The sequence below is a fragment of the Euleptes europaea genome, chromosome 4 (assembly GCF_029931775.1).
Source record: "Euleptes europaea isolate rEulEur1 chromosome 4, rEulEur1.hap1, whole genome shotgun sequence".
Taxonomy (NCBI): domain Eukaryota; kingdom Metazoa; phylum Chordata; class Lepidosauria; order Squamata; family Sphaerodactylidae; genus Euleptes; species Euleptes europaea.
The window spans coordinates 91194775-91215710 of record NC_079315.1 but is presented as its reverse complement, the minus strand read 5'-3'; the positions used below and the strand labels follow the sequence as shown (position 1 = coordinate 91215710).

The following is a 20936-nucleotide window of genomic DNA, read 5'->3' as shown; positions in this document are numbered from 1 at the left end:
TCCCACATTACATGTAAAAGGGCAGACATGTGAAGGAGCTGGTCCCCTGCAATTCCCCACTCCCTGCATAATTCCTACATGATACTATTATTATTATTAACTTCAATTATAGCCAGCCTTTCTCACTGAGACTCAAATTGGATTATAGAATATGAAAAGCAATTCAATCAAACAGCAAACAATGCCAGTAAACAAAACAGTAGAACTGGGATTACAGAACTGTAAAACAATGTGGTGCTTCTACGGTTTTACTTTCTCTTATTTTGCTTAATAGCGCAAAAGTCCTGCAATGCTTGTTAATTATGCAACTTTAAGATGTGTTAAGTGATTGTTCTTGCCAGTGCACATACCTTCCTCTGATGCAATGTATTTAAAATTGCATGAGTATTGATTTTGTATTTAGATTTTGTTTTCTTTAAAGATGAATATGCTGCAATGGAAAGTGCTGTTTAAGCATCATGATGTTGTGTTGCAACAGGTATGTGAGGTGTGCTTATTTTCATTAGATCCATACAGGATTACAGCATCAAATAATTTGGCCGTGCCAGCCCAGCTGTGTCCCACTGGATGAAAAACTCCTACCTGAGCTATTAAAGGAAGCAGGATATGTTACCCACATGGTGGGCAAGTGGCATCTGGGAATGTACAGAAAAGAGTGCCTTCCTACCCGTAGAGGGTTTGATACTTACTTCGGTAAGCAAAGACTTTACTTCACCCCTCCTTCCCTTCATTTTAGAATTCTATAACCTTCTGGAGTTTTTTGTGGCCTAATTTTTCAGAATATCTAGGAATGGTGGAAACATTGTGGGGAGGACAAAGATTTTGTACGGTGTGTACACTTTAGGGACCTTAAGTTGGGTTGGAAGGAAGTGTACAAACGTTTTAAATAAATAAAAAAAAAAACTTCTTGGTATTCCAGGCTGGGATTTAATTGTGCCCTGTTCCCCAGGACCGAATTTCTTAAAAGCTGCCTGAGTAAGCACCCTGTGACAATGGGGTGTTTGATGTTGTCATGGAGGCACTGGTTTGCTTAATTTGTTTAATTGTTGATTTAATTATTGATTTCAGTAAACAATATGATCAACTACCATAAGTGAACTGGTTGACTTGTTTGTCACAGCCATGGCCAAATCTGTGGTATGGGAATGAATTTGTATACCAAAAAATAATGTCCCCCAGTCCATCACAGTAGGTAGCCTGCTTTGTCTTAGCCAGCGTGGTGTAGTGGTTAAGAGCAGTGGTTTGGAATGGTGGAGTCTGATCTGGAGAACCGGATTTGATTCCCCACTCCTCCACATGAGCGGCGGAGGCTAATCTGGTGAACCAGTTTGGTTTTCCCACTCCTACACACAAAGCCAGCTGGGTGACCTTGGGCGAGTCACTGTCTCAGCCCCACCTACCTTACAGGGTGTCTGTTGTGGAGAAGGGAAGGTGACTGTAAGCCGGTTTGATTATCCCTTAAGTGGCAGAGAAAGTTGGCATAGAAAAACCAACTTTTCTTCTTCTCTTCTTCTTGCTCTAAGGACACAAATTAAAGTGCCTATTATATGTATGCTGTTGCTCCAGTGTTGTTAGTGTTGGAGGTCTCCATGCATTGATTAAACTGCACTAATACATGGTAAACTGGTAGAGAAAGGGGTCCCCCCCCCCAAGAATTATACTGTTGCGTTGGGAAATGGTGATGTTTTATGGTGAAGAGACTGTATCACTCACCAGTTGGTATCAGCAACAGATCAGAAATTTCCACATAGCTCGAATGAAAAATAATCCTATCAACAGGATGATATTCTTTGACTATAAATAGCATAACAGTTTTAGCTTCAGCTGTTGTTGCCAACATTATTCAGTTTCCAAAGAATAGGGATGTGCAGTTGGAAATTTAGTAATGAAGATTCAGTTGGAACAATGCCCATGAGTAATATAGTGAATAAATTGGAACAGAATTCTTTCTTTTAGGAGCAGCTAGAGACCTGATCTGACAATTATTCTGGGGCCTTGCTGTCTGGCTTCATTTTTTTCAGGCGGGAGGGGCAGCAAGAGGAGACAGTGACTCGGCAGATGTGTCTGGAATAAGCCTGGCTGGCATTTCTGTGCTCAACGGTTCTACTTTCTACCATCTCACTACCTCTGGGAGGGCTTATTTGCCTAATTCTTTTGTTTTCGGAAGCTCACATACAATGTGAGCACAAAGGTTTTGCTTACACAGTGGCTCATAGTTTGCTTCCAGGACCAATTCAAGGTGCTGGTATTTACCTTTAAAGCTATATATGGCTTGGAGCCAGCACTCCTTTAAGGGACTGACTGCTTCCATATTGGGCTTGGCATCAGGTGCCCCCAACACTTGAGGCTAGAAGTGTGGCAGCCCAAAAAAGGACCTTAATGGTCATGGCCCCAAAATTATGGAATTCCCTTCCCAGGGAGATTCTTCTGTCCTCCCCCCCCCCCCCATCATTGTCTCCTTCCAGTGGGTGAAGACCACTGACGGTCCTTCCCAATTATATGTTTTTTAAAAGTTTGTTTTAATGTTTTTGATTGTTTGCTGTATTGGATTAACTTGTAAGGCAACATTAAAATGTTTTAAATAAGTGAAATAAAAATGCACAAGTTGTAAGGCAGAGCAGAGGTGTGGATGGAGGCAGAGGCATGACGTGATCCTACATTTGCCATCCGCCATGAAGGAAACCCATTTATCAGGGGGTAAATGCCGAGGCTTTGGTTACACTCATTGGCTGACAGGCATGGCTATAGAGGCTGAGAGAAATAAACAGAACCCCAAGTTTTTCCCTGTCCCCAGCCATAAGCAGTTCACCTCCTCTCCAGGTTTCTAGTTTTTTTTTAAATAAACTATTAAAATTTGACTCTCCCCTCCATTCATACCAAACTGCTAATTTGTCTGGTTTTGTTCTTGCCTCTGAGCTAATAACATAAATATTTTTGATTTTGGTAGTTTTAATACTTTTGCCAGTTTAAAAACATTATTGGGCAGCTTTGAAACCTTACAAAGTAAGCATGTATTAATACTTGGTTACCGAGGGAGATATATTTTGCCAAAGTGTTTGCTTTGTGACTATAAAAATATTCTTATTTGGCAAATTTTTCAAGGTGCACGGAAAAGGTACGTTCCTGCCTTTCCCTAACTTAAAAGGGGAACTGTAAATCTAGTGTCTTCCTGATGCTACAGTATGATTAATCGCTTTCCCCCACTTGTTTTAGGCTACCTTCTTGGAAGTGAAAACTACTATTCTCATGAGCGTTGTGTGGCCATTGTGTCAAAAAATATCACAAGATGTGCCCTTGATTTTCGAGATGGAGAAGAAGTTGCAGTTGGATTTGAAAACATGTACTCTGCTAATGTATTTACCAAAAGAGCTGTAGATCTTATAGCCAATCATCAAACTGAGAAGGTATAATAATCTTTTTTAAATTTAAGTTAGAATTTATACATTTTGATGCACTTTTGGTCAAATGCAGCCATTTCCCCAGTCGCATGTACTTAATTCCACTGTAATTAATTAATCATTGAGTGTCACATTGAAGCCTTTGGTTCTCCAGTTCTAATTACAGACCTGCGGAGAAGTAGACAAATAAAATTGGTAGGAAATTTGAAATGCAAGACAAAAAAAAACGCATTCTGCACTAAAACAATTTAAGCAAAGATCATCCACAGGACTTCTAATCTTTGTAAAATGATTAGGCACCAAACATATATCCATAGGGAGGACATTGAACAACCAGCACCAGTGGAAAATTTCCCTCTCTGATTGCCACCCGCCACACCTTTACATCAAGGACAAAGAATTTCTTGCAGCAAGTCTTCACAAAGAGTCCAAATATTGTTCAAAAGATGGGGTCATACAGAGCAGAGGGTGAATGCCAGTGTTGGCATCTTGCTTTGTGTGCTCCCACCTTTTGAAACATGTTTGTTCAGACAGTAGGGCATTGCTTGTTCTTGCACTAGAAATATGGGAATTGAAGCATTACTTTTAATCCAGTCCCTGCTTCCACAGGTTGATAAAGACTGTGTGATTCAGGCACTGATAAGGTGGATATGTGAAACTGATTCATTTCACAGATATCCTGCAGTATCTTGGTTAGCAGCAGCAGAGTACCACTGTACATGAATTAGCTGGCTGCTGATAATTTATGTTATTTCTTGTAGTTTTATTATGTTGGTTTTATTATTTTTTTATTTTTTTAATGTTTTCCTGTCAGTTAAACCTTGATTTGTCTTATATTGTGGTCATAGGGGACAGGAACGTCAACCTATATTTAATGTTGTGTAGCTTAAAATACAAAATATAGGACAGACAAATCAACTATCATCAGGGCTATCACATGGAACAGAATTTTAGATCACTGAGTTTCCATGTCAAGATACTGGTCAGCTTCACAAATTTCTTAATTTTCTGTTGCTACTCCAAGTAACATAGAAACGCAGCCTGGAAGTACTATAAATAAATACTTTCAGATCTTTTGCAATTATGTCGCCACTGTATTAGCTCCTGTATATAACATCTTCCAATCTTGTCCCTAAACATCTGTACCAGTGCTGCTTGTCAGCAGTATCACCAAGAGCATGTTCGGTGTAAATTTAGTGTCATTATCTTAAAAACAAAACAAAAAAAACCCCAAAAAAAAGCTGCACCAGACCCTCAAATTGGTCCCCCCGTTGAAAATAATGTTCCCAAAATTCCAGACTCTCTCTTCCAATGGATTTGACTCCTGAACCAGTATTGTCCTACTCGAAAATCAGGGATACATGATAAGTGTCACCACCACCACCCAAATCCCAGATCCAAAATTATAATGAATTTTTTTCTTGGTGCATACCCCTACTCTGAAGATATTAGCACAACTCATTGAGTAACTCTGAAACAGCTACAATCTCTCAGCTTAATCTACATGACACAGTTCCAGATAGGTTAAGTAGGAGGGAACTATGTGTTGGTGCTGTTATCTCCTTGGAAAAATTTATGACTGTCTGCCACCCCAGTATAACATGGTTTGTATTATCTACTTTGGTTTGTATTATCTAAAGGAAGCCACAGCCCTCAATTTGCGATCTGAACAAGGCTGTCAAAGAGAGGACATTTTGGAGGACTTTGATGCGACTTGACGGCACTTAACACACACATTATCTACCTTGCTTTGCAATTTGTCCATGAGCCTCTTCCAGTTGGGTCGCCATCCCCACTGTTCCCAGACTTTTCTAACTGGAAAAAAAAATTCAAAATGTATAATTTTGACTAGATTGTACCTTGTGAAATACAAATCGAATTACATTGTGAAATATGAAATTGTCTGTTAGGGTATATCTGGCAGAACTATGAGGCACTTTTGTTCTTTTGATTATTTCATGTAATGCTGTGATTATAATTTTCAGTAAAAAAATATATCTTTTTTTATAGCCTCTCTTTCTCTACCTTGCTTTGCAATCTGTCCATGATCCTCTTCAAGTCCCTGAGAAATACACAGAACCATACTCCTTCATCTGCAATGAAAATAGACGCAAATATGCAGGAATGGTATCCATTATGGATGAAGCTGTAGGAAATGTCACTACAGCCCTGAAGAGCCATGGACTTTGGGACAACACTGTTTTCATCTTCTCTACAGGTGAGGCTGAATAAATAGATACAGATACATTGCATCAGTTTTCTCTGATACATTAAGTGAAGTATACAGTATGCCAAAGCAGTCAGATTCTCTTATATAAATGCAAAACAGTGTGAGAAATTTTAGCTCAAATATATAACAGTCAATATAATTTTGCCCTTCATTTCTAAAGTAGCTTACATTGAAAAATCATAAAATGAGGGATGATCAGTTTCCCTCTTGTTTTTGTTCCATGCCCCACATCCTTCAACTCCCTTATGGTTTAATGTGAAGAATTTACAGCATTAACTGTGAAATTCATTGTTTACATCATCCCCCTTTGCAGTTTATGAATGCACACCTGTGCTGTAATTCCGTGAGATCACATTAGGATAGCTTTTTGAGATGTGATTGAATCAATGGGCGTATGTGCTTGTGTGCATCAGTAGCCTGCACTGCACAGAAGAAAGAGAGAAACTGAAAACTGCTTCTGCATTTACAAGCACAAGAATCATGGATTCCTAATGCGTGGGTGCCATTCCAAAGATAAGAGCTGTAAAATCCAGAAAGAGCTGTAAAATCCAGAAAGGATTTGATAAGCATCCTTACATAAAATAATGGTAAAATTTTTGGGATGTTTGCATTACCTTTTACATTTGGAAGTATTGAAAGGCGCATTCTGCGGCTTGGCTGTATCAGTGAGACCCTAAAACTAACTTCCCCAGTATGATGATAGGAGAGACCCAATTTGTTTTGCTTTATTGCATCCCTGATGTGATAGGGCAATTTGCAGCATTTTGAAGTACTTACATTGATGAATACTACTGTAATTAATCCTACTTGTAGCTGAAATTGCTGTTCAGACTGACAGTTTTTGACGGCTGCTTTACACATGATGTTCTCCTTATACTAGTGTAGGGAAAAATGCACACTCCCGTGTATAATCATAGCACACAGATTGCAAAAGACATTTCTATTTTATTTAAAGTATATGGGTTGATAACCTGATGTCAAGCATGAAGCTGCTTTATAGTGAGTCAGACCTTTCATCTGTCAAGTTCATCATTGCCTGCTGTGACTGGTAGTGGATCTCCAGATTCTCCGGTAGAAGACTTTCCCATTGCCTGTTATCTGATCTTTTTAACTGGAGATGATAGTCATTAAACTCAGGATCTTCTGCATGCAAAGCAGATACTCTGCCACAGTATAACTACAAAAATACTCTCTGTTCACATAATAAGGTCTGGCCTAAACGTATTCTGAAACTATGCCAGTTGGCAAGCAAACCCATTGCACAATTTAAAAGGCTCTTGTTAAACGGGAAGCAAAACTCCAGGTACTCTTTAATATAGACTAGCAGCATCTCTAAACCACATACAACTGTTAATACACTATGATTATTAATGTACCTCTGATGAACATTACGCAATTCAATACACTACATCCCCTTATTTCTTATGTATTAATGTACCTCTGATGAAGGTCGCGCAATTCACTATTACTACTACAACACCACCTTATTTCTTTTGTATTAATGTACCTCTGATGAAGGTCACACAATTCAGTACTACTACTACACTACCTTATTTCTTATGTATTTTACATGTCATTTTAATGTTTTTAAAATGCATCTTCCACACTTAAATAATCAAGACTTTTAAGTTAATTTAATACTCATTCAATTTCTGAACCAGCATCATCACTAGGATCAGCGTTGCTAGCACAGTCCAATCAGGGCATTGTTTCAAACGATCACACAGTGTTGTCTTTCTATTCTGGTTTCCCCCCCCACACACACACACTTTTGGTTTAAAATCTAAACTGGAAGCAATAATAAGCTTTGCTGCCTGATGGGGGTGATGTGCTATTACCAGCTGCTTTGTAAAGCAAAAAGTCAACAGATGCAGTTATTCAAGACACAAAAGTACTGTGAAATAAACTGTGTCTGTTGTGTCTATTAATTGCCACAAGAGGGTACCACAAGACATGGAGTGGGATTTCTCTGTTGAGAAGTGTGTGTACCTTTCTAGAACTGCATTTACTCCCAAGGAATCATTCTTATTTCCTTAACTTTAAGGTATAACCATTTTTCTTTTCACTTTCCTTCTAAAATTCAGTTACAATGATCCTTCCAAGCTCAACAAGACAAAGTTTCTTCCCATCAGAATCTGGTTCCAGTTTATTAGCATCCGGATCCTATTTGCCATCCTGAGAATGGTTTCTGTTTTCATCTGGGGTGTACTTTATCCTGCTGATATGTATAGCATTGTGCTTAAAGTCATCTTTTGACTATACCCAATCTAATATTTCCCACACCTGTGGTACATATATTTTCTTAGTAATTCTTACAACATCCCTCAAGCTACACCAATATCATTATCCCCCTATTGCAAAAAGTTAAGAACAACATGGTAAAGGCTGAGGTGAAATATAAAACTAGGAAAAAATGGCTTCAGTTAAGGAATATCCTCCCATTGCTATCCCAAAGTTCACACCTTTTAAAACATCAGCAGATCTACCTGTCTGAGCTATTTGTAGAGCTCTCTGGATTGATGCAATTTAACTTTCTTCCACTGGAACTTTTTAAAAATTTTAATTTTAATTTTTTTTATTATGTGCTAGTTTTCATTTATTGCTAGATGGACATTGGTTAATACATTTTATTTATTTATTCACCTCCAGACTAGACTACTGTAATTTGCTTTAAGCAGGGCTTCCCTTAAGTCTGATCCGTAAACTTCAACTGGTCCAGAATGCAGCGGCGTGGGTCCTCACAGGGACTGCTTAGAGAGCACACATCCAACCAGTACTCCACCAGCTGCACTGGCTCCAGATTGAGCACCGGATCAGGCTTAAGGTTTTGGTGTTGACCTTTTAAAGCCCTGAACGGTCTGGGACCATCATACCTGTGGGACCACCTTTCCCAGTACACCCCTCAAAGAGCTCTGTGCTCAGCTGGAGAAAATCTACTAGTGATCCCTGGTCCAAAAAATATCTGGCTGTCCTTGGCCGGGGCCTTCTTGGCTCTGGCTCCAGCCCGGTGGAATGTTATGCCCAGTGAGGTTTGGGCCCTGAAGGATTTGAAACAGTTCCACAGCCCCACTGTGGGGCTCTGTGTACTTCAGTCAGTGCACATGGAGCCTGACATCAGGTCAAATAGGGTCCACCTAGGGCTATTTCAGCTCAGGAAAGTGGTGGTGAGGGACCTCTGAAGCCCCTTCTCTCTCTGTGACACAGTTCTCAGCCAATTTGGGCCCTGGTATGCTTGGGAATGTTAGTTCCCTGAACTCATGTGTGACTGCAAGTCTGATAGCCCCTGACTATACACGTGACATTTATCATCTAGTTTCTAGGAGAGTTGGTGAAAAAAATGCAATTGATCACCAGTAGATTGGATACAACACCAACCTGCTTTTCAGAAAGTTTCCCAAGCTCTTAAACTGCTCTGCAAAAAGCCAGTTCCACTCCATCCAAGACAAAATGTCCTCTAAAACATCATCCTTTCCAACCAGCATCACCTCGGTCTTGTCTGGATTCAGCTTGTTCCGCCTTATCCACTTGATCACCACCTCGAAGAAGAAGAAGAGTTGGTTTTTATATGCTGACTTTCTGTACCACTTAAGGGAGACTCAAACTGGCTTACAATCACCTTCTCTTCCCCTCCCCACAACAGACACCCTGTGAGGTAGGTGGGGCTGAGAGAGTTCTGAGAGAACTGCGACTAGCCCAAGGACACCCAGCTGGCCTTTTGTGTAGGAGTGGGGAAACAAATCCAGTTCACCAGATTAGCCTCCGCCACTCATGTGGAGGAGTGGGGAATCAAACCCGGTTCTCCAGATCAGACTCCCACCGCTCCAAACCACTACTCTTAACCCCTACACCAAGCACTGGCATGGATACATCTGGAGGCCTGGGTAATGAAATATCAAGTCATCTGGCTGGAACCCTACTGATAGCCGTTCTGCCATTAGAGGGAATGTTCATTGTTCTACAATTCCGTGCAACCAAATGAAGTGACAAATGAAATTTAATAGTAAGATGGGGAGGACTTTTTGAGTTCAAACTGAGGGCAGAGTTCTTAAATTAATGTGTAGGCCTTTGTTGTGTGTTTTTTAAAAAATGTGCATTGTGAGTGGGAGCAGCTATTCTATGAATCAGAGTATTTTTGCCCCAGATTTGGTTTTTAAATGGACAACTGTAGAAAAATTCTCTGTGTCTAATTTTTTCCTTTGACTCCGTCACAGCCTTAAATCCTACAGTGCAGAAGTTCAAGGGTTCCATTCAATGGGAATGCCAGAGGTCAGAACAGAACTGGCTTGGCTGAGATATGAATTGATTCTTTCATACTGGCTGCATGGCTGTAGTAAACACTATTATTCCTTCCCTTTCATAAGCTTGGGAAGGATTCACTCATACTATTAAAAAAAACTAATAATGAAAAATAAATGTGCTTCTTTTGCTGCCTTTGATGCTTGGTTCTAAATGCTTCATCCAGACTTAAGTCTACAAAAAAATATCTGCAGGAATGGCCTGTGGGATTTCCCCGCTGCTTAAATTCAGTTCACAACCTCATGCCTCTTAAGTAAATAAATGTTTCAGACGTTGCATATTGGCTATACTCTGTACAAGTCCTGACATTCGGAGTCTCCCTCTTATTGCTCCAAATATAGATAGCTGCAGATGTCTGACTTGTTTCCTCTCAGCCTAAAGGGATTCCAGATGCCATACACTTTCTACTGCATGTTTATTGACATTGACATATTTGCAATGCACTTTTGTGTTTTGTGTGTTTATGAAAATGCTTTATACGAAGTTAGATCATTGGTCCAATTTAGGGAGACCAGGTGTCCTGCTGAACCAGCCTCCCTCTTCGTTGCCTGCTGCCATTTGAAAGGGGGAGGGAAATTGCCAGAAAGTTGACGTCCCATCAGTGGGGCAGCATCACTTCCAGCAAATACCCAGAGGCTATGTCATGTCACCGAGATGGTATAGATCAGTAGTTCCCAAAGTGGGCAGTACCACCCCCTAAGGGGTGGTGGGATTACCTAGGGGAGTACTAAGAGGCAAGGGGGTAGCAGGGGGGCGCTAGAGGTGGGCCCCTTCAACTGTGTTGTTGGATAGGGTAGGGGGTGCTGGGGTTGAGTTTGTTGACCCAAGGAGTCGGTGGCCCGAAAAGTTTAGGAACCACTAGTATAGAGTTTTGTCTGAATCAGATCTTCATGTCCGTGACATGATATTATTTCCAGGTATTTGCCATTTTCCCGCTCTCCTTCTGGTTGCTAGCCAGGAACCCTCAGACTCCAGCTTGCTCAGTACTATCAGTACAGATTATACCAATTTGCCAAAGTGTCTTTTCCTGCTTCTGTTTCTAAACCATGGAATCTTCATGCTCCCATATAATAATCTGCCCGTTTTCTTGTATTTGGGATTTAATTGAGTCGAGAATGAATAGGGGGGAGGGACGGCGGCATGGTATAGCCCAATCTCAGAAGGTAAGCAGGGTCAGTACTCGGAAGGGAGACCACCAAGGAAGATGCTGCAGAGGAAGACAAATGCAAACCTGCTTCTCTCTGACCTTGGACCATGTCAGTTGGGACTTGATGGCACATATGTATGTGGAATGAATTGGGAGGATGCATCAGTTTCAAGGGAATGGCAGAGTTTGAATATGCCAAGTTTGGGTCTGCTATCTGAAAAAGAGGTCTGAAATAGAGAAAGCAAACAGTCAAGGAAAGGTTCGTAATGTCAGTTTGTAGTAAACAAATGAGAAGTAAAGGAACTTTTGGTGGTAGATTGAAAACCGTCAGCAGAGCATCTGATACCTGAGGAAAACTGTGTTAATGAGAGAGTCCCCAAAGTTGTATTTTTTTCTAACAGGGAAAAACATAGATGTGCCTGTGTGATTCCCCCTGAGGACAAATAGTAGCTGCAGTTTTTTTTGGGGGGGGGTTAATTTGGGGAAACAGTGCTGCAGCGACAGTCCAATTGGGTGGGGGAGTGCTTTTTTAAAAAATGTGGAATCCCAATACATAATCTAATTTAGTTTTGGAATATTTTTAGAGAAATTCCTGAAACATCAGTCTGTCAGTGCCGGTTACCAAATGAAACCTCCATGTTCAGAAGCAGTGTACTTCTGAATATGTCATGGGGGGAGGTGTTTTCTTTGTGCCTGGTTTGCAGGTTTCCCAAAGGCATCTGGATGCCCACATTTTAAATTGGGATATTGGGCCCTTGATCTTATCCATCTTAACTCTTCGTATGTTCTCCAAAGATCAATAAAAATTGTCTGCTTACTGTGGTAGAAGTGCTCAATAATTAATCTTGCTGACAATTCTTATCCAACGTGTTGTGGAACAAAATTGTAAGTAGCAGAACAGTAAACTTTATACTTGCAAACGTGCTAAATTATTTACTTGTGAGCCTTTTAAAACTCAAGAACAGTTTAGTTAGTCATCTTGAAAATGGCTTGGTACTGTAAAGGTAAAGGTCCCCTGTGCAAGCACCGGGTCATTCCTGACCCATGGGGCGACGTCACATCCCGACGTTTTCTAGGCAGACTTTGTTTTGCGGGGTGGTTTGCCAGTGCCTTCCCCAGTCATCTTCCCTTTACCCCCAGCGAGCTGGGTACTCATTTTACCGATCTCGGAAGGATGGAAGGCTGAGTCGACCTTGAGCCGGCTACCTGAAACCAACTTCCGCTGGGATCGAACTCAGGTCGTGAGCAGAGCTTCGACTGCAGTACTGCAGCTTTACCACTCTGCGCCACAGGGCTCCTTGGTACTGTACCCATTCATAAAACAATAAGTTCAGCAATCCCTAGTGAACTCAAAAGAGCTGCATTGAGACCTGTGGGATTTATTGGGTCCACTTGTAGTATTGTGCCTGGGGCCTTTTTATTGTACATTGCACACAAACATGTTAACTAAATGCTATTACCTCTCCCCCCAACCCAGGAGAAGCCACTTTGAAAAGAAGTGGCTAGACCTCTTTTTTTTATCCCTGCTCCACACTCTACTCCGAGGTCTGATTTAAATCTGAAACATCTTCAGGACCCATGCTATTTACTTGTTTAGACCAGGCGGCCACATATGCAATGCTGCTTTGTGGGCAATATTAATACACCAGCCTACACCCCCTGGGCTAGGGATCTTTGCCATACTAACATTACAGGTGGAATGGTTGAGGGACCAATTGCAATGCGACACTAGGCCTATGCGCAACAGTATGGGTATGTTGTTTTGTCTTGCCCATGTCATACTTAACTCTGGCCTAAATCACCCTTCCTTCAGTAGTTTATCCTGACAGTCTTACCACCTAAAAAGGGGGGTAATAAGGGTTTGATTACACTTGCATTTAATATGTTATAAGTTAGATGCATTTATTTAAAAGTATGTTCCATTGAAATGGAATGTTCATTTGTTTGCTTCATTTATACACTGCTTTTCTCCTCAATGGGGACCCAGAGCACCTTCCATCATTCTCCATTTTATCCTCACAACAACCTTGTGAGGTAGGTTAGGCTGAGAGCGTGTGACTGGTCCAAGTCACCCAACTAACTTCCAACTACCACTGGAATTTTTGGGCTTAGTTCAAAAGAACTGAGTTCAAGATTTGGATGCGGCTCACAATTGAATTACTTATTTCTGACCATCACTCGGCAGTAAGACAATTTCATTAATATGAAATTTGGCTTATCTTTTACACATCCTTGTGTTTTTTTTCATATGTATGAACCAGCATTAAGTGTTCTGCATAATTTCACGGAAACTGTAAACGGTGGGGAGTGAAACAGTGAAATGCTAGGACTTGCCACAAACCTGCTGAGATCTTTTAAAAACGACAAATGATTTGCTAGTTAATTAATAGCCTGTCTTCTTCTTGACAATGAACAAGGTGATCTGTCACCGCTTCTCAAATGCTGATTGTGTTGTAGTTTGATTAATCAAGTCTCCTGGGCTAGTTTTTTAAAGCCAGATTTCATTGGTGCATGCCTCTGTTCACAAACTGTTTATCATAAACAAGGGGGGGGGAAGAAGTTAATTTAAGCTGCTCCCACCTCTTTTTTTTCTCTTTAGCTTTCAGTGAGACAATACAATTTATCCTAATAAATCAGAGTAGCATTTATGGCTGCTTCTCTCCACCACCACCCTTTCCCTAGATGGCTGTAGAAAGAAAAACTTGCAAGAATATTGCATGTCTGAACACATGAAGCTGCCTTATACTGAATCAGACCCTTGGCCCATCAAAGTCAGTATTAAGAACATAAGAAAGGCCATGCTGGATCAGACCAAGGTCCATCAAGTCCGGCAGTCTGTTCACAGTCACACAGTTGCCAGCCAGGGGCCTCTAGGGAGCCCACAAACAAGGCAACTGTAGAGCATTATCCTGCCTGTGCTCCACAGCAGCACCTAATATAGTAGGCCTGCTCCTCTGATTCTGGAGAGAATAGGTATGCATCATGACTAGTATCCATTTTTACCAGTAGCCATGAATATCCCTCTCCTCCATGAACATGTGTACTCCCCTCTTAACATCTTCCAAGTTGGCAGCCATCCTAGGGAGTTCCACAATTTAACTCAGACCGGCAGCAGCTCTCAGGTAGAGGTCTTTCACATAATCTACTTGCCTAGTCCCTTTAACTGGAGATGCCAGGGACTGAATCTGATACCTTCTGTATGCCAAGAAGATACTCTACCACTGAGCCACAGCCCCTCCCCTGCTCCATACACAGGTGTTTCAAAGCAGCAATAAGTGATGTAGCAATGAAGAGGTGTCATGTTGGTAACTGCAATGCTTTGCTGGCAAGAAGGTATATGCCTCCTTGGCAGCTAACAGGACTAACATAGAACATAATACCACAAGGCTAAGATCCTGTGAATATCTGGAATTTTCCACTTCCAAATCACACATCTTTACCCCACATGTGATGCTATTAACAGCCAGAGGCTGGGAATGTTCTCATTGGATCCATGAAAGAAGCCTTGATTGGATGTGTAAGAGGTGCCAGTGTATGGGGAATATTTGTGAAGTAAAAGGGGAGGCTTCTCATGTTCCTGCTGATGAGGGATCCTGTGTAGCTTTGCTCTTCAGAAGTGTTCCTTTGTGCTCTGTAGTTAGCCACCTGCTCTACACAGCTCTCAAAACTGCACCAAGCTGCAACGATTCTGTAAAATTCTTTTAAGATTGTGCTTCAGAGCTGAACGGTGCTAAATCTAGTCCAGACGCCTGGCTATGTAGGATATCTCCCATGGCTGCAAGCATATTTTGGTATTTTGACAGACCTTACATGTCTGGAAGTTAACTTGCATCTGAGACTGTGATTTTATTTCTCCTGATTCTTGCAAGTTCCAGAGCTCTACTTACACCATCCTCAGTCATTCTTCCATGTCCTAAAATAGCTGCAGACTGTTCATGCATTTTAAAAGGCAATAATAAGTTGGCTAAATAAGGAATGAACGTTAACTCTCAAGCCCTGCGCTTTGCTTTCATAGATGATTCATGTAAGCTGCTTGGTTGGTAGAATTCTATGCCAGCCAGTTTAGATCTATGCATTGTATTCTATGACCTGTAGTGGTACAGAACTGAATTGCTTCAAGAACCATCTTTATTGAGTGGGGATATGAGCACTTAAGCACTGCTAGTGCCTGAATAAATACTGAGAAACAATCCCCCATTTTAATTTAATATCATGATCTGAAACTTTGGATGATGACAGATGCCATTGTAAAAGCACTTTGACATTTCTCACAAACACCCAGCTATCATCATCCCATTTACAAATCAATGCTGTGAATAAAAATATGGAAAATTATTACTCTTAGCCTGTTAACCATCAGAGAGTGCCCTTCATAGATAATAAGCTGTGTCTTGTCTAAAGACTGTGCTTCCCACAACGAGCATAACTGTGAACCAAACCATCCGCCCTCCTCATTTGTGGATATTAACTTTATGTAAATCCAGTCTTCCCTTACATGACAAACAAAAATAGTTTACTATTATCTGAATCAAGATCCCTGCTCTGCCATGAAGCTTGCTGCGTGTTCGTGCATCAGTCGCTATGACTATAAATAATGTAAAAAGAAAAGAAAAAGATATGAGTCTAGTAGCACCTTAAAAACCAACAAAATTTCCAAAATCATGGTAAGAACATGATTTTGGCAATTTTGGATGTTACAATAAACTAGGGTTGCTGGGTAACAAATTAGGGACATGCATACTGAATGGGGGAAAACAGGTTTTGGATGTTACAATAAACTAGGGTTGCTGGGTAACAAATTAGGGACATGCATACTGAATGGGGGATAACAGGTTTTGGATGTTACAATAAACTAGGGTTGCTGGGTAACAAAATTAGGGACATGCATACTGAATGGGTGATACACTTCTGGGCAGCAGTGTGTGTGAACAAGATCTTGGGGTGCAGGTGGACCGTAAGTTAAATATGAGCAGCCAGTGAGATGCCAGAGATGGAAGGAAAGCTCCCATCCTCTTCAGCTACCCTCATCCTTCTCTGCACCTTCATCCTAACAACTGGGCTACTGCTGAGAGGAGAGCAAATTAGCCACAGAGCATACCACCACTACTCCACAGCAGCCACTCGGAAAGAGCAAGCTGATCACAATGGAGTGGTGGTGGTTCTACTCTTCAGTCTCTGTTACCACTTTCTTCCTCTGTCTCCCCTGAGGTGCTGTGCTTCATGCTGAGAGAGAGTGGGAAGGCAGAGAAGAAAGCCCTTTCTCTCACTCCAGATTCACAAGGGCTGGCTAAGACTTCAATAGTAGTGGGGAGAGGCAACCCAACATGCTCAGAAGTAATATGATAATTTATAGTTACAATATATATATTATTTTGTGTGTGTTTTTTGGGATGATGCAAAGGGCATAACGGTAGACATGTGGCTCTTTTGTTTGATGGTAATTGTGAATGTGACTTTCTGTAAACCAGGGAGTGAGTACCACTGTTTTAAAAGTATTGTAGAATACACAGGGATATTTTGTTATTCCAAAATGCAATAAAGGATATCATTCATTCTACAGATCTGTCTGTATGAGCAGAAAGTTTTCTTTGACCCTTATTGAAGTAAGTTAATTTTTTTTATCAATAAAGTAGTTCTCCATATATGACTCTTGCCAGTTTGAAACAGAGAGGCTCTATCTTTTTCCAGTTAACAGTGCTGGACATTTTTGCTGCAGTTAATAGGTTTAAAACTAGTCCACGATCAGTTTCTTCAACAATTCTCCTCAAATAACAAAGTAATTTTAGCATCAGAAGTCATATCATCACCCAGAATTTCATTAAACACATTTAGAGCCTGTTCACATGCACACATACAAAAATTCACAGAAGAGGACTGACATCTGTGTGCAAAGATTCTTCTTTAGATCCACAGTTATTAACCTAACTAGCATGGACCTGCGTGGCACAAACCACAGGCTGGTTTCCATACAAACAAACCATAGTGCTGGTTTCCATATAAACGTACATTATGTGTACTGTTGAGTTAGTTTGAGCATAATAGAGAGGTGGGATGATTTTCAATGCTTTTGCGTTATGCTGGAAAATCAGTTACCGAAGTAAGCAGTTTTGTTTTTGTTTGTGCCAGGATGGCTCTTTTCAGGAAATTCTCAGAGATGAAAGGGTTAAAAATATGTTTTGACCAAGGCCTCCAGGAAAAGAAATTGATTTGGGAAACAGATGGACGAAAAAGGTCTGATTGCCTGACAAGTCATAATTCACACTAAATAAAGTCAATTTGTTGGTTAGTGGCTTATATATATTTTTCAAATATGGTGCTGTAATTACAGCGGCTCTTGATTTGTGAATCGTTGTAGGGGCAAACCGGGTGGTGGTGGTTGGGGGTGGGGGCAACTCACTTGAAATATCCCCGGCACGGAGTTTACAGCCGTGACACTCATGCCGCTAATGCCGAAATGCTTAATCCTTTGTTTTTATTGTTGGTGTTCCTGGGTTGGTTTGGGGAGCTTAGATGCTGGCCAGTTTTCGCTGGCTGCCGGGATTGTTATTGGAATGGCTGACAGCTGTCTGCCAGGCTGTCTGCAGAGCCTTCCTGTGCTGCGCTGCTCCGCTTCACAGAGCTATTGTTTGCATGGAGGCTCTCCCCCCCCTTCCTCCCTCCCCCTTGAAGCTTTCCCAGCCATATCCTGATACGGGTAAACCACTTAAATTAGCTCCAGATTGTTCTGTTTATTTTGTGTAAGATAAGCAACAAAGTCAAGCCGCAGCCTTCCACCTCAAGTAAACTGAGAAGAAGAAAAAGGGGTGAGCCAGGTAATCTAGACAGCAGAAGGCTCCCAAACAAAAACAGAGGGGAAGCATTAATCTGCATAGATTATCTCTTCTCTCCCTGATAATGGAGCTTTGCCAGGTTTTATTCTTCAGAGTAAATACCAGCTAGGGCTACAGTGAAGTTGTGTTTTTAAAAGGAAATGAAGACGGTGCTCTTGAACAGTTGGCCAAGTACCAGGAGGAGTCTTTCACGTTTTTTCTTCTTCAAATACTTGGTTCTGACACTGAAGGAAAATTTCCTGTTGTACATAATAACGGTTAGAGGTTCCTCATTCTCACACGTTAGCCTTACCGCTCACTTGAACTGGTGTTTGTAACTGTATTTTTTTCCTATAGATAGGAGGGCATTCCATTTGGCTCTTTGAAATCCCTGTGCAACATCTGTGTGAGTACAGTAACATTTCCTCCATTATAAAGATTTCCTCCATTATATGCAGCCATGATAAAGATATGTCTCAATTAGGTCCTTAGCTTACTTAAAAAGAAAAAAAAATGAGTATAAGAAGAAGAAGGTTTTTATATGCCGACTTTCTCTACCACTTAAGGAAGAATCAAACCGGCTTACAATCACCTTCCCTTCCCCTCCCCACAACAGACACCCTGTGAGGTGAGTGAGGCTGAGAGAGAGTGACTTGCCCAAGGTCACCCAGCTGGCTTCGTGTGTAGGAGAGGGGAAACCAACCCGGATTACCAGATTAGCCTCTGCCACTCATGTGGAGGAGTGGGGAATCAAACCTGGTTCTCCAGATCAGACTCCACCACTCCAAACCACCGCTCTTAACCACTACACCACCACTACACCATCCTGTTCTGAAAAAAAACATGCTGCTTCAAAAGCCATAAGGGTACATGGCATTCAAAATAAACTTCCGTGACTGTAAAAAACACTAGTGTTCTAACTACGTTTTAGCAAAGTAGCTGATACTCAGTATTTGATTCAGGAGACAGGATGCTTTGGCTACACTCCTTCCATTGGCTGCTTCCCTGAACAATGCTGAAAGTTCCAAGCCGGTGCTTTACCTCGGTTGGTTCCCTTTAGAGGAAGGAGCACCGGTGATTTCTAGGCTTGAATCTACCAATGTGGAACTGGAAGCATAAATGGAGTTAACACCGTTTCTCTTGAACAAGAGCTTGTGAAATACCTAGCATGTTCATCCCAGCATATTATAGTGCCTGGAAATTGGTTGCTCAAGATCTTACGCAAGCAGAAACACAAGTGGGGATACAATAAATTTGACTTGGCACAAGCTGCTACTGCAGGCTTTTCCTTGCATTTCTGCTTGCCCAAGGACTCTAGCACAAGTGGCAATTTTGCACCCATAGTTTGAAAACACTAGGAGATTTTGTGGGTGGGATTTGGGGGAGCGGCCTCAGCAGAGTATAATGCCATAGAGTCCACCTTTGAAAGTGCCCATTTACTCTAGGGGAACTGATCCTGGTCATCTGGAGATCAGGTATAATACTGCGAGATCTCCAGGTACTGCCTGGAGGTTGGCAAAACCCTATATTTTTGTAGCATTTGCTTTGAGAGCCAGTGTGGTGGTGTGGATAGAGTGGTGGTCTGGGACCCTGGGCAATGTGGGTTCTAGTCCCCACGTCTAACATGGAAGCTTGCTGGGTGACTTTGGACCCATCACAATCTCAGGCTGGCCTTCCTCGCAGGGTTATTGTTGAGGTGAAATGGAGGAGGGACAATGATGTTCTAAGCCACTTTGAGTCCCAACTGTGGGGAGAAAAACAGGATGTTTATTTTTAAAAATATACAGGCAGAGGACAGTTGGCGTCACAGAGGAACTCCTACAGGGGCAACAGATCGATTGTCTCACATCAGATCCCAGTAGGAGAAGTTTGTGTCCCTCACGGTGCTCCAGCAACCTTACAACAGTGGCTCTGCCCTTTCCAGCCTCAAAGTTTTGCTTCTTTTCACACACATAGATGCTTCCATCCTTCAACTCAGCTCTCCTAGAATAGACTGAGAGCCAAACTAGACATTATGTATGACACAATTTGGGACATGAGTGCCCAACTTGCTGTCCCACATAACTCATATGAAGGGTATTTACTCCTCCTAAAAAGGCTGAGTTGGACTCGAGTGCTGTGAGGAGAGGCTTCCAGCTTCCCTCTGGCATCATTTTTGCCAGTGGAAATGACCATGGGGGGGCCTGTTTGCTCCCTCTATGGAGCCAGGAAAAAGGGCAAACATGCCCCCCCCAGCCAGTTCCACTGGCAAAAATGGTGAGAGGAAAGCTGGAAGCCCCTCTTTCCCCCTCACAATGTTCTGGAGCCCAACAGTGCATTCTTTAGGTGAGCAAACCCATTTCATTTTATATGTGACAGTGAATCGGGTCAGGTCCTGACTCGTGTCACAGGTAACGTTTAGTTTCTCTCAGAGGCCAAACCCATGACAGTGAGCAGAGGCCAAACCCATGACATTCCTAAATAAAGTTATGCGGAAGTTAGTTCCATAGCAAATAAATGGACCTTGCTTCCAAGAAAATAACTTTTGGGGAAATGTACGCAAACAATACTCTGCATAAGTGCAGAAGCTAGTTTTACAGAGCTAGTTATTCACATCGTTTATGGAAGGGTTTGTGCATCTTCTAGAATTGCCTAAGGGGCCTTTTTTCCTGTGCTCTTGACTGTCTAGAAACTAGCTACAGAACTGAATCTTATTAGCTTTTCCACTGAAGGGAAGAGGGAAGAGGGGACCCCACTTTTGACCTTTGAAAAGGCTATGCTTGTGACTGAAGGACCTGCATGGATAAAACTCTTCATGGGATGGGTTGCAGTGGAGAGGGAATCAGGTGAGATCAGGTAGGTAAGCTGATAGGATCCTATCCAAGTAACATATATAGTTTATTGGTAATACAGACTGTTTATGTTAAGCCTAGAATCATAGAATCATAGAGTTGGAAGGGACCACCAGGGTCATCAAGTCCAAACCCCTTCACAATGCAGGAAATTCACAGCTACCTCCCCCCCCACACCCCTAGTGACCCGAAGATGGCCAAGATGCCTAGCTCTTTTCTTTCATA

General features: G+C 41.7%; 1 protein-coding gene across 1 annotated transcript in view; it reads left to right on the top strand.

The window, feature by feature from the left end:
• The window catches only part of ARSB (arylsulfatase B), a 73810-nt gene that overhangs the window by 10863 nt on the left and 42011 nt on the right, over positions 1–20936 (top strand). The window contains exons 2-4 of the mRNA XM_056848272.1: positions 507–693; positions 3214–3404; positions 5409–5616. Of these exons, the coding sequence (XP_056704250.1) occupies positions 507–693; positions 3214–3404; positions 5409–5616 (586 nt within the window). The remainder of the gene's footprint in view (positions 1–506; positions 694–3213; positions 3405–5408; positions 5617–20936) is intronic.